The sequence below is a fragment of the Struthio camelus genome, chromosome 24, assembly GCF_040807025.1.
Source record: "Struthio camelus isolate bStrCam1 chromosome 24, bStrCam1.hap1, whole genome shotgun sequence".
NCBI lineage: Eukaryota > Metazoa > Chordata > Aves > Struthioniformes > Struthionidae > Struthio > Struthio camelus.
In genome coordinates this window covers 5,942,799-5,956,661 of record NC_090965.1, presented here as the reverse complement: position 1 = coordinate 5,956,661, position 13,863 = coordinate 5,942,799, and the positions used below count along the sequence as shown (strand labels likewise).

At 42.9% G+C, this 13,863-nt stretch overlaps 1 protein-coding gene and 1 long non-coding RNA gene across 3 annotated transcripts; one reads left to right on the top strand and one right to left on the bottom strand.

Moving 5' to 3' along the window:
• Window positions 1–445: 445 nt before the first annotated feature.
• Window positions 446–5,696, bottom strand: TSPO2 (translocator protein 2). Of its 2 annotated transcripts, XM_068918036.1 has the most exons (5): window positions 5,410–5,580; window positions 4,405–4,473; window positions 3,591–3,794; window positions 2,895–3,033; window positions 446–1,966 (listed from the first exon to the last, which is right to left on the bottom strand). In XM_068918036.1, exons 3-5 carry the CDS (start codon window positions 3,761–3,763, stop codon window positions 1,784–1,786), a joined length of 495 nt encoding a protein of 164 aa, XP_068774137.1. In that variant the 5' UTR covers window positions 3,764–3,794; window positions 4,405–4,473; window positions 5,410–5,580; the 3' UTR covers window positions 446–1,783. The 2 variants fall into 2 exon arrangements, with proteins under 2 accessions (XP_068774137.1, XP_009670115.1); XM_009671820.2 differs by lacking the exon at window positions 4,405–4,473 and having other exon boundaries at window positions 5,410–5,696.
• Window positions 5,697–5,897: 201 nt separating this feature from the next.
• On the top strand, window positions 5,898–11,073 carry LOC104142091 (uncharacterized). Its single transcript, XR_011136110.1, has 3 exons — window positions 5,898–7,450; window positions 8,557–8,737; window positions 10,888–11,073. It is a non-coding gene; the product is annotated as an uncharacterized lncRNA (long non-coding RNA).
• The last annotated feature ends 2,790 nt before the right edge of the window (window positions 11,074–13,863 follow it).

Genomic DNA, 13,863 nt, shown 5'->3' with positions numbered 1-13,863 from the left:
GCTTTCAGCCATGCTGAGCACCCAGCTCTTCCACTTACGTTAGTTGGACCTGGGAAGATTCAGCCTGGAAATGAGGCTTGACATGACTCAGGAAGAACCTCCAAACCCAGAATCAAAGCTTATCAAAGGGACCAGCAAGAATTAGCTTCCTTAACTTAAACTGTGGATGAAGTATAACAGAGAGGCCTGTTATGGGGATGCATCCCCAAGTGAGCGTGTCTCTGCTCTGCAGGGGCGCTGACAGAAGGAACACTTATGACCTTTAGGCTTGAAACCCCACAGCTTTGCTCCTAACATGCACTCAAGAGTTTGGCTGCTGGAGCCGAGCCCTGCAGAGCCTTGTTGCCAATCCCCTTCTCTTTGCAGCCAGAGCACAGGCCATGGACTCCAGACAGGATCCCTTGAGCTTTTTCCAGTCCCTTTTGCAAACCTAGTGCCACACTAGTAAAGCAAGAATAACTTGGTTTTATTTATTTTCCAAACAAAAATGTCTTATTTTTATTAAAAGCAAATACAACTTATTTTACATCCCCAGCTAAGCCACCTCCCCCTCCCAAATAAACCTCTTCCTTTACCTACCCACCTTAACCTACAGTCAGCTGCCAGGAAGAAGATCCACTTACCACTTTTCTTTACATACATCGCTTCTTTCAATTAACAAAAATATTAGTAAATATTCCCCCAATAGACAGCAACATTTAAGTCTCAGATCTAGCAAATGCAAGGGCCAGAATAAAGGATGGAAAAGAGCTAATCCTTTCACCTTTTGTGTATGATTCTGTATCACGGGTTGGTCACATTCCTCTTGAATACTATGTATAGTTTAATCTTTCCTGATTAATTCCTGATTTCCTGATTAATTTTTAGGAATGGAAAGACTCTAGAGTATACCTGTACTGCACCTGACAGACTTTGCATGGGGCATTTGACAATCATGTAATTACAACCTTCAAGACAAGGTTAGCAAGCTTTTAATTTTACAAAAGTTCCTGTGTTTCAGTACTTAAAAATCTTTTAAGTATTTTTTCAAAGGCACTGATGTTAGTTTTTCTTTTCTGGTGAGGAATAGCACACAGAGGTAGAAGAGAGGAATTTCCTCTTGGGACAAGCATTTGCATTCTAATCATTGTTGCTTTATCCTGGAGCATGAAACTCAAGAAGTGTGATACTCCACAAATAGAAGAAGTCAAAGCGCCCAGTCTCCTTTACTGGCACAACAAGACAGAATTACTGCTTGCTCAGTAGTTGTCAGATAAAAAGGTAACGGTAAAAAGCGCAGACCAGAACGAAGCAACAGCAAGGATAGCAAAAAAACAAGTAAATTTTTAAAAATTGGTTTGCACGAGTGAAGGGCATTTTTGTTTGGTCCCAGAAGAAGAGATAAGATCTACTATGTGTGTGAACAAATTCTGCTCTCTTGGGGACTGGCAGCAGTTCTGAGGGGTTTCACTGATTCTAGGATTGCTACTCTGAATTACACTGGTATAAGAGATCCTAATTTGACTGATGGAATTTCACCTGGTACAATTAAGGTCACCATACAGCTGTAGCCCCCAAGCCTCTACAGTGCTGGAGGAAAAAGTTCCCAGGTTAAAGATGCATGGTTACCTTAAAGGAACACAGAGGTGCATGGCACAAACTTTTCTTTCACCCGGCCTTGATGAAAGGAGAGGAGGAGGTATGTTCTGATGCCTGTCCTAAAGTGAATGCCCCCAAATTATTAGATCTTGGTTCACATCAGCATAGTTTAATTTCACCGAATGCCTTCATTTCTGTCCAGGTCTTATTCGGTCTTTCCTGGTTTTTGCTCAGGGTTTTCCTTCCAGATGTGGATTGTCAGACAAGTCGCCATGGCCAGCCATCCCAAGTAAGGCACCATCAACAGCGTTGCTATCTTGTTAATGCGGTACCACGAGCACATCGTGCCTATCACCAGTCCATCTAAGCACAGGATGTCAATCAGTGCCTAGAGAGCAGAGAGAAGAAAATTACTCTGACACTCACTCTTGGGACCAGACCATAAACACTCCTACTAAAGGCAGTGAGGTAAAATAGCACTCAGGGAAATTTAGCACTGAAAAGCCACTTAGACTGGTCCTAAACCCCAGAACCTTGGCTCTGAACTTGAGTCAGTGAGACCTGAATGCATCACACCAGGAGGCAAGACCAATGTTAGTTGTTTTTGTGGTCAAGTTCCACAGATTAACAGACTGTTTATGATGATCGGTGGCCTCTCCTGCTGTTAATGCCTATGCAGACAGATCGGCAGCAATTGCTTATGATAGTACCAATAGCTGTTATCACTTAACAGACTTTCTAAACGTATCTTTCTTGCACAGAGTGACGAAATTCGGATGGAAGCATAAGCCCCACTTTGCGCCTCCATAATCCCCAGGCCTTGACACCTGAGCTAAGTGCTTTTTGAATACACCACCGTGTTAACGCCATGTCTTTCTTTGGTGTGTATCCTCCCACTGGCTCCACTAGGCGCGTTGCATTGTATTGCCCGATAAGCCACTCACAGCTAATACGCCTCTCGAGAGACCCTAACTTTGCTGCTTGCTGGGGCAGGGTGTGACTCTCAGAGAGACTTATCTCTAACCCTGAATCCTTAACTAGGAGATGCAGCAGCTGGACTACTGGCTCCCTGATCTGCCGCCCAGCTCCAGCAGAGCCAGCTATCTGAATGACAGAAACAGAGTGAGAAATGCAAGGGACTGATACCATTGTCTGGAACCACGTGCAACATGAACTATATCTGAGCAAAAGCCCTTCTTTGCAGCTCTGTTTACACTCCTCAGTTATATAATGTTAGTTAGAAACCCTCCAAACCCCCAGAACAGTAGTAGGGACTCCAGCAAACAAGCAGATCAATGTATGTATAGATACATTACCATCTTTAAGTTATGTATACCGAAGAAGAAGGGAGGCCAAGCCCAGTTCAACGCCAGCTGAGCCCCATAGAGGCCAAGCGGGATGATGGCTTTGCTATTGCAGCCACCCAGGTCATTCCAGATCAGATAAGAGGCATAGCTGTGAAGAGGAAAACCCACATCAGTATTTTGCTGTCCTGCAGTCAGTTCTAGCTCCCAGAGATTGGAATTACTGGAATTTAGTATCAGAGGGCATTTTTCACCTCTTTTGGACTAAGACAACTCTGAGAATGTGACTACAATGCTGTCAACCTCAAATTACATAGATTTTCTTTTCATGGAAGAGTGTCTTGCAAGGTGGGTTTGTATGAGAGTTTTATGTGAGTGAAAGTCTATGTCCCTCACTACTCTCAGACCCATGGTCCATGTCATACCCATGTGGCCCACCTTTTCCCCAGGACAGTTAATGCTTTTAGTATGTGCTCACAGTGGTAAGTGTGGGCTGCATCCCTGGCCAAAAGCATAGCCTGCAGTGTGACTCTGAGGAACTCAGCCCAGAAGTGCACTTCATCTGCTGGGAATAAGTATACGTGACATGCCTTGCTGATCCAGGGAAAAGGAATATCCCAAAAGTGAATGAGCAAAGAGCTTGAAATAACCGCTCTGTTAGGGATCAGAAACAGCAGGACGAGAGATGAAGTGGTATGCAGAACTTACCCCATGCCAGTGTACAGGATGGTCCAAGCAACAGGGAATACTTTGCGGGGTGGACACCAAGAAGGTTTCTTCAGCTTCTCATACCAAGTAGACACTTCTTTGCGATTAATGAACCAGCCAAGGAATCCTCCAACATGAGGCAGGACAATAAAACCAGCGGTATAAGGCCACATCCTTCTTTGGTGAGTTGAAGTAGCCTTTTGCCTGTTTGCGAAAGCAATAATTGATCATCACTGAAAAAGAGCATTTTTTTCCCATCTTAATCTTTCAAGCTTTCTCTCTAATTGCCTGTATTTCACTTTAGTGGCTAAGCCAGAAGATAAGTATTTAATGTTGTATTTAGCTCTGCCCCTGACTCCCCTCTGCCTAACTGTGACATGGGGGAAATTATTTTTGTCATGATTATATTTTCTCCTTGATCTGCTAAGCAAACTGGCTCCTCCCTGCTATTTTATCATTTCTTACAATATATGTGTGACAAGGTGCACCTAAGGTGGTTATATCCTTAGAAGACGAGACTGCAGTTACTTTTATCATTCCTCTTCTGAGTCGGCATGCAAAATTTAATGTGCATTCATGGAGGCTACACATCTCAGTAGAGCTGTTATCTCTCCTCTGCCTGCTACTCTGAGTATGGAAACTCAGATCATGGCCAGAAACCCCAGTCTCTTCTGACTTCAGCTAATTTTTCACCATGGATTTATATTTCAAATGGGATCTGTAGTAAGACAATGTTCGTTCACCAGAATTTAAGTGCTCTATGAACCTTGTCTGATCCTCTCCACAGTCCTAGCAGGCAGAGGTGAATTCTTACCTCTTTATCACAAATGGGTAAAACGAGGCACAGCAGCAGCTTCTTGATTTGCTCACAGTCTTACAACAACTTCATTGCATAAAAGGAAGGAACATTTACTTTAATAATTACATTATGCTCCCAGACAAAACAGTGGTGATAAGGATAACATCTAGCATTTCATTCTGTCCCATATCTTCCCCTGCCATCATCAATAGGCTTCTGAACCTGTTGGTGTTGTGTCCTTCCTCCATCTGTCACTGTATTGGCCTTCCCTTTGATCCATTCACGAACTAAAGCTGAATTAGCATTCATCTGGGATAATACATGGGATTCTGCAGGAGTGCAGCAGTTCTGTACTTGCTGTCAGCATCAGCGCAAAAGGCATCTGAGCACATGCACTTGGGAAAGAGTGTTGTTTTTAGTAATGCAAGAACGGAGAAGCAAACTCAGAAAATTCCCTCGTCCAGAGAAACGTCCCTGGGAACCTGATGGCTCTGAACGCTGGTCAGAGAAACAGAGAGCAGGAAAGAACTGATATGCATAGTCATCTCTGTCTGGGATTTGAATTCACAATTGACACATTGCTATATCCTGTGCTAATTATTATGATTATCATCATGCTACAAAGCATTCATCTTTAGAAACACACACCAGCAGTATAAGCCAATTTACACATCAATAAGGGACAAATACTCCAGACACCATCTCTCACAACTCCTTTACCAAAAAACGTATAGTACTATTAAAGTGTCTATGGAACCAGAAAATTCACCCTACACTGAGCAAAGCAATAGCTGTTAGTCCTGTTTTTAAAGGGTAAAACAGCATTTTAGTATAGCATCTATAGAAAAATAAAATGGGAAAAGTAGACTTTTACCCCCTCCCAACTCCTTTGTAGTTGCCGGACTAGCCTGATGGAGGCTGTAGAAGTAACCAAGGGTTGAAAATAACACATTATGATAACGCTCTCTTTTTGGCTCACAGGTGTTGTAACTGACAGGGTTTGAGCTACAAAAACCTTACCGTCTGTTACTGCCTTTCTCTCCCTTGCAAAGAAAAGGGGTTGGCTTTCCAAGGCCGGCTTCTGTCTCTAATGCTGGTGCTTCTATACAGTGAAGAAATTGCCAGCTGAGTTTTACCTAAATAGCAGAAGAAAGGGCGTGTGTGTGTGGCTCTATCAGATTACACAACAGAGCCTGAACTCTGCAAGAATTACAGGGGATCTTTTGGTGGTGATTGAGTAACCGTCTTCAGAGGGCGGATCCAGCTCCTCTGTTCGAACACCACATCGAAGGAACACATGAGGCTCTGCCTCTTGGCTTGGTTTGCTGACAAGCGTTTTGTCCGTAGGTCAGAGGGTGACTGTAGGTGACAGAGCAGCACCGAAGTATCTGGCTGGGAGTGCATCGCATGTGAGAAAGTATGTGCTGAAGTGTGGCATGTACAAATGAACATGATAACTGGGTAAGAGCTTGTGTCTAAGGAATGGTTGTATGTCAGGTCCATAATAGTATGACTTCTGTGCATGTTATAAGGGTATCAACAGAGCTCTACTGGCTTACTCCAGCTGAGCATCCGGCCCAGCACACGTGTTTATCTATGGCTATGAGTAAAAGACAGAAAGAGCCAGCTGGGTCTATGAGACTGTCTGCCATTTCAGTCCCCAGCGCATTGTTTAACAGAACATTGATTAACCAGATGCTTTCTGTGGTCTCCTGTACGCTAGCCTTTTGGCTAAAATCACTGGAAACCAGCAGAAACTAAAATAAAGACATTACATGAGCACCTTAAATGAAAAAGAAAAAAGCTAGAAATCAATTTCCATTAGTAAGCTGTCTGCAAGGAATGGGGAATTAAACACTAATTTACTTCAGTTATGGGTCATTACCTGAATTTCATGGCCAGAGGCAGGATTGCTGATTCCTAGCAGAACATAATACTGCTGTTATAACATAGAACCAGTGTGATCTTTTATTTTATTGTACTCAGAAGAAAATTATTTTTTGTGGGAAGAGAGAGACAAAAAACTATGTAAAGGGCCAGATTTTCAGTTAGCATAAAATCAATGTACTGTTACTGAGATGATGTGTTTTTATAGTGTAATTGCCACTTTGAAATAACAGATGCAACACACATTAGTCAAGCAGTAGCCACCTGCATATCCTTTCAGAGTCTGTTGTTATTTGCAATTAGAAACTCCTGTCATGCAACAGTGCAGCTACTGTATGTGACAGAGTGGTTTCCGTCACAGTCAGCCACTTCACTGCTGACTGGCAACTGAAGTAGTATTCATGCAGATTGCTGGTTAATATTACCTTCATGAGGCCTTGGCAACTTTGTCAGAAAGCAAGCAATTGTACAGTTTTTAGCTGGTAGTTTTTCCTTCCCTGGGCTTGAGTGCAACACCATGATTACTCAGTGGCATACAGCAGTGAAATTTCCAGGACATTGTGGCGTTTAATATGCTAGATGAATTAAAAATTAAGGGTCACATCACAAGAGTCTTTGTAAATTGGTGAAATTGGGGATGATACTTCCTGACTGGGGAATAGCAAATGCAAGGAGGAAGAAATGACAGAGACAACTACAGGCCTAAAAGTCACTATCAGTCTTGCTTGAGCTTTACAGCAAAGGAAGGGGTAACTGAAGACCCACGGAGGTACGTTGAAAAATGGAGTAATAGGTAACCGATCTGCCAAAGGTAGATTACGGAAGACTAGATCACAGCAGACTAACCGGACGTGTTTGCCTGGACAATGAAGATGAGAATGTTAAAAAGACAAGGATCAGGTTTTGGGAAAAGTCTTTGCTGGCCCTGACCAAGGATCAGTCCTGGGATCCAGACTGATTTTAAATATGGTTTGAGCATGTGCACGGACAAACCAACACAAGTGTGTGTACATACCCAAGGCCCCCCTTTTACATATTTGCACATTATTTGCAAGAACACTCTTGCAATGAACCGGAAAGACTTTCTCTAACACAGTGTTGTTTCTCTTTTGTTACCACAGGTTTATGTCTCAATATTTCCAGTTTGAATCATTTTACAGTAATACAAGATGAGGTAATATTACCTCTTAGTAAAATAGTTTCTATGCTATATGAGGCTACATTTCTACATATTTCAGTAATATTGGTGCTGCATTTTAGATCACTACCATATCACTGCAATATGTTTTCATGAAAGAAAAGAGAGGGAGAACTGAGTTATACAACTGTGTTTGTTTTCTTCTTAGCATCCTTTGCATATTGTCCCAAGAGGTTTTCAGTCAATGCAAGATTAATTTCTCAAATATAAAAGCCCTGTTAACCTGAATATATTATTGAAAAACAGCATATTTCAATCTGCCCTAGTTTTGAAAATAGAGATGCCAGGTCAGCTCTTGGCATAAATCTGCAGTACTCCACAGAAGGCAGCAGAGCTTCTTTGATTTACATCAGCAATAAACCTGGCCTGTTTTGTCTACCTCTGATCAGAGAGTATGTTTGCAGAGTTGCCACAAAGGACACAGAGGTGGCCACGGAGAAACCTTTGTGACAATCACCATGCATCTGAAAAATTCAAACCTGCTAGTGTTGACATTGCAAAATAAAACATTTCAGTTTTCAATTTGAAAGGTCTTTTTTATATTTTTGAAAAAAAAATTGCATTGAAAAGTTTTCCATTGTGTTGAAATAATAACTTTAGATAACTTGAAATGATTTAAGAAGTTTCAGCTGATCAATTGTTCTCTTACCTCCTGGTTGAGGTGGCCCTGGGGGATTGATACCCGTAACCCAGTCCAGTTCCACCTCTGCAATTAAGGGTATGAAACAGGCTGCAGAGAAACATTAGCCCTTCTGCCAGCCAGCGCAAGACGTCAGAGTTGCTCAAAACTTGGATGTGGATTTCTTGACCACCAGTCCCTTGCAGCTTGAATTTCCACCCTCTCTCCACTAGAGGGAATTTTAAAACAGACCTTTCTTAGGATCATAGTGCAATTTGCAGTGTGTTAGGAAGTATTACCTGCAGGACTCTTGTCTGTGTACAGCTTGGGCGCTATCTGGATGTACAGGGACACTTGCCCTTCTGTACGGTGTAAGCCCCTTTCTCTCTCTGCTGATTACAGCTGGTCACAGGAACAAACTCTGTCGTGAGATGAATAGTGGAAAATTCCCCTTCCTTTTCAGGGCTTGGCTTTTGATTTCTCATTGCCTGCGAGGAGGACCAGGCGTGCCCTCCTGGCTCCCACATCGCAGCTCTTCAGGGCTTGCCTGACACACTCCCATGGCTTGGGACTCTGCGTCCTCCTGGGCGAAGGGGCTCTGTTCGTGGCTAGCCGGGAAGTGGAAGGCCAGACTGAGTTTTGAGGTAAGTTTTGAATATTGGGGCCTCCCGTAGCATTGCTTGTTTGTTAGTAACATTCCTAGTGAAGGCTAGAAGGCTGCCCATTTGTGATAACCGTGAGTGAAATGGTTCAGCCTTATCTATATGCAGAAATTGCACCTCAGTAGCCAAAAGAATGAGTTTTAACAGATACAGTTCAACCCCTTCTTTCATTTTAAGAGTAGTTTAGCATGGGGATAGACAGATTACAGTAAAGAGTCAAATTACCGCAGCTTAGCAAGTTAACTGCTCTCTAGCCAAGCATCTTTTGATTAAACCATGTGCACAGACATAGCCCAGCACTAATGTGACAAAATATATCCCTTCAACTACCATAGCCGGTAATAACTGCTTTATTAGAATACTTGGTAGTGCTTCACTCAAGTCAGCAAGTGCCCATAACGCGGTGACTCTGATGTCCCTGACCACGCTGTGCCCTGTCCCTCACTAGTGCTGCCCCAGTGCATGGCAGGATGCTGGACTTCTGACACTATGAGGATACTACTTTGTGGCCGGGGGTAAAAGGGCTGACATTTTGTCTCTGAGCATGCAGCCTTTGCTTAAGAAAAAGCTGCAGAAGTGGCAGAAAGTCACTGGCAGGGTGCTGTATTGCAGTGGGTGAAGAGAGTTATCACAGCTCAGCTGCTTAGCCATGTCTCACTAAGTCATGGTCTCAACCATTGGATTTATGTTGGATCAGGGGTATCAGGTTTAAAGGGAACACCAATAATAATGATCACAAAGGATTTTATATTGTCTTAATATAGCAGTATAACATGCATTTCAAGGCCTTTCCTACATGCAGAGTTATTTGAGAAAAAGCTATTGCAGTTTCAAGTGATGCTCTGACTTAAATCGAGTTCACTTTCACATGCTGATATGCCCTAAATTATATTGGTGCCAAATTCTAGCTTGGGAAGACATTGCAGTAAGAGCATGATGTTTACCAGTTAAAATATAAATTGAGGTGGAGGTTTTCCTGTTGGCCTTTTCAGAGGACAGTCAGAAACTAAGGAACAGTACTTACCTCCCTGAGGTCTTAAAAAAGCAGCAGGTAACCTCTGGACCCTTAGCTGTGTTTTCTGCAACTTAAAGGAAAGCTCTCAGATATTTCCCCTCAGAGGAAGTTCAGGTGCTGAACTGGGAAGCTGCAACAATCATCAGCAACAGGGAATGAATGATCAACACTAGTAGACTGAACGGCTCTGTTTATTCCTAGTGCAGGATAGCATAACTCTTCCTATCGCACCTCCCGGCTAACCCTGCCTCCTGGCTGCAGCTGCAACATACCTTTCACTCCCGCTAATGCAGCATTCTAGGGCTGACTGCAGGAGAGGGGCCAGGATCCCGCTCAGGAGCTCATCCAGGCCTGAGAGCTGTACCAAGTTCTTGATCTGCCTAGGGCTCAGTAAGTACAGAACCTGGAGGCAAGGAGATTTGTTTAGGTGTTAGGGAGGGTGCTACTCCTGAAAAGTTTTTATTGCTGGTGATAATGCATAAAGAGGAAAGGGACCAGCTGGCTTGGATTTTCAGTGGAAGCAGGTGTCTACCCTAATTTATTAACGCAAGGCTTCCAGATGACCTGGGAAGTAACATTAGCTCTAAATCTGCATTTATTGACTTGTTATAGTTTGGGCAAAGATTAGATTGGCTGTGAAATTTATGTCAAAGTATGTTTGTTTTTCTTTGAATGAAAACAGCCTTTCTGCTAACAGGGAAACTTTAGTGACTGTTTCTTTTTTTGTCTAAATAATTTCACTGAGAAACGTGGATTTCTCAAAGTGTATCAAAACAATGCTTTCAGAAATTTCTGTTGGGATAAAAATAATTTTTCCCCATGTTTCTTTAATTTTAGCAGAAATAAAAAGTGAAAAGGTCATGGGGACCAGAAGGAATTCCTAGCAAAGGGAAAATAAAAGTAAAAACTCCACAGAAAACCAAGGTTTTATTAAAGAAAGAAGGAAAGAAAATTTTTGAATGTGTGAATTTTCTTCTTCATTTCTTCTTCATTTCTTATAAAGTGTGCATCCTTTTCTTTAGCTGAACAGCTCTAATCCTGGTTTTACTATTATTTTGGACCTCTGCTTGGTTTTTATTAGTGAGTCATTATAATTCTGTCTCTTTTTTTTTTATAGCTTTTCCAGCTGTAGAGATGTATGAATAAAGTGAATATCGCCTCTTGTGGAATCCTGGAAAAAAATGCCTTTTCCAGAAAGCTGCAGACACTTGTGAAGGAAAGTGGATGTTTCACATCTGAGCAACTTCCAGTCAGGAACAGTAATTGGATCACAGGAGAAGCGCACTATCCTTTCCTGATGCCCTTCTCTGGTGACTTTTAAGGTCGGTTCCTCAGCAGTTGGGGGAATTGTGGGTGGCATTTACTGTGGTTGCCTTACTCTTGGCATGATGGCCTACATGAGCCTGTCACAGCCACAGGCCTCTGTAGGAGCACAGTCTTCTATGTTCAGCAACAGAGGAGTTGCCAGCTGTGAGGTCTGGAAGGGACAGAGCACAATGCTTTGCTGGGAGTGCTGCTCAGTCACGTTTTCCCTCTGAAAACGTGCATCAGTGAGTAACAAAGATAGGGATGCAGCAGGAGTAACACTGTTTGCAAATAACAAAATGAGCATCTATAAACTACTTTAAGGACAAGGCTCACAGTCTGAACAAGCTGCAGAGTGCCAGAATTTTGCTGTCTTGGTGGGTCTGCCTTTCCCTCACTCACATATGCCAGCTGCTAAACATGACTCATTTCACCTCAGAAGGCTGTCTTGCTGCCTTGGCAAAGCCTTACTGCTTGGTACCTTGATGGTAGGGTTGCTTCATTTCTTAAGGAAAGGAAGCTGAGCCATGGCCGTTACATTTGTTGTTCTTGTTCAGCTACAGAGAGATTTTTTCAAGAAGTTCAAAAGGAAAAAGGGTTGTGAAACATCTCGTGCTATTTTGTGTGCTGCTGTAGAGCTCAAAAAGCGTCATCTGAGCTGTCTAGTCCTCATCTAGTTTCAGCTTTCTGACCTTTGGTCCTGGTGCTGCAGAGTAAGTGTAGAATGACCCCACTTCAATCACGGGTGTAAATCCCCCCAAATGAGCACAATTAGCATATGGTAAATGCCAGGGTACTTCCCTCAACTATTCTAGTGAACGAGTTGACTGGCAGTGACCTGGTGCAAGCAAATGTGAGGGCATTTTTGCAGAGGGGGAGTTATGAATTAGAAAGATAACTTGTATAAACACAGTGTTATGGTTTGGTCTCCTTTAATGACTGAAGTAAGGAGAAATGTGAATCTGTTGCTTGCTTTGTGCTGAATCAGGTCTTCTAATTTTAGTGGAAGAGGTTCCTCCTTTTACACCAGAGGTCCAACCAAGGGCATTGAATTACTGCAGTATCCCCCGTGGCCATCTGGTAATAGGAGTTTGTCTAAATGGTATATTGCATGCAGACATGCACTTGCTCTGCCAGAGCTCTTGATATCGGATATCTAGACCAGCTTTAATTGAAAAGCTACGTGACTGTCATGAAAGCAGAGCAGAATCCAACTTCATACATGTCAGCACCGTCATGTCTGCTGGAAGAAGCACACCTCAGCCCGTGGTATGCCTTATAGACATACCTCCAGGGTTGCCTTCTCTTGAATTTGCCCAGACCACAATTCATCAGGGAGATTACTCAGTGAAAGTCAGTCAGATTTGGGAACAAGGAGTAAACTGGAGAAGAATCTGGATCTGCTGGCTGCCAGTTCACAGGATGGAAGAAACACTGGCTTAGTAAACAGTTCACTGCAAGTTATTCTCACAGCACTGTCACAAAGGCACTATTGCTGTCAGAGATGCTAGTGAGAGTGCATGTCAATCATGGAGCTTTACTGCTGCACGTGTTCCCATTTCAGCTGGGAGATCAAAGTCTCTTTCCTTCAATTCATTTGTGTTAAGGCAGCCAGCTCCCATGTGAAATCCTAGATATCAGTGGTAGAAATGATGCACGAGATAAATGAATGTGAGTAAGCCCTCGGGAGGAAGTGTATCCCTGACATTGTAATGACAGTGTGCTGAGTTTTAGCCAAAGGGTGGAAATCTTGGAAACATATACTAAATGAAGGAAACCTGTCTGAGAGTCAAGTCTTTATATTTAAAAAATTATGATGATAAAAGCAAGTGTGATGCTGGAAATTAACTAGAAAAACCCTTATTTCCTCAAAACTCAGGGTGGTTCAGAGTTTGACCCAATTTTAGAGACAAGGTACTTGTCTTAAATACCAGATCTAGACTTAATTTGCCACCAGATCTTGGATTCTGGTTTATGGTCAGTTCTATATGAATGGCCAAAGGCAAATGCCTCAATAAAATTGTGGCCTTAATTTTTCCTGCTAATTTAATTAGGAGCTTGATTTAGTTTTGGGGCAGGACACAAAGTGGATTACAGGAGCAGCTGGCTTTTTAATTAGGGCCATTTATCTTTTGTTAAAGTTTAACCTTTACTTGCACAGAGAGAGGCAGTGACAGTGAGGGGTATAACTTCAGCAACGTGTGTTTGTGTGCAGGCTGTCTCTGTCAGGTCAACTAGGTATGCGCAAGACTGCGTGACTGGGAGCGCGAATCTCACTGCAGCGATCCCAAAGCACCAACTGGCAACTGTGCGATATGGTTATTTATAGAAGCCAGGAACTAGAGGGTAGAGTATTTAGTTAGACTCTTGATGCTGGCTGGTTGTGTGGAAAGCCTGAGCCCCCACCCTTTCTGCAGCAATTTATAACTAGAACCTTAATCTCTTCTCCTTCTCCCTCTGCTCACATACACATTCCCCAGGATTAATTCTGCTGAAAAGGGGCATGGCCTGGGTTCAGGCTCTCCGGCACCTTCTGGTCCCAGATCATCCCAGCAGGTGCCATCCCTTAGCATGCTCTGCCCTTGGCCTCTCATCCTTTATTTTAACAGAATGGCATTCAGAGATAGAAATCCTACACTCCTAGGGTGCGTGAAGGGTAGTGGGATGAAAATGCCATTGCTCTGATGGATAGATAGGCTTGTTTGCAATGACGTAGGATGGGACAAAGCAGTAGATGGGAGTTGTTGAGACACTTGGATTCATTGCTAAATTGGTTGAAAGATGACAA

Bases quoted from the DNA above. Each gene is read 5' to 3' on its own strand.
- TSPO2 (XM_009671820.2), bottom strand. From the start codon at position 3,763: ATGTGGCCTTATACCGCTGGTTTTATTGTCCTGCCTCATGTTGGAGGA. The intron at 3,034-3,590 runs GTAAGTTCTGCA...TCCTCTTCACAG, and splicing joins ATCCTGTACACTGGCATGGG to CTATGCCTCTTATCTGATCT. The intron at 1,967-2,894 runs GTAATGTATCTA...TCTGCTCTCTAG, and splicing joins GTATACATAACTTAAAGATG to GCACTGATTGACATCCTGTG.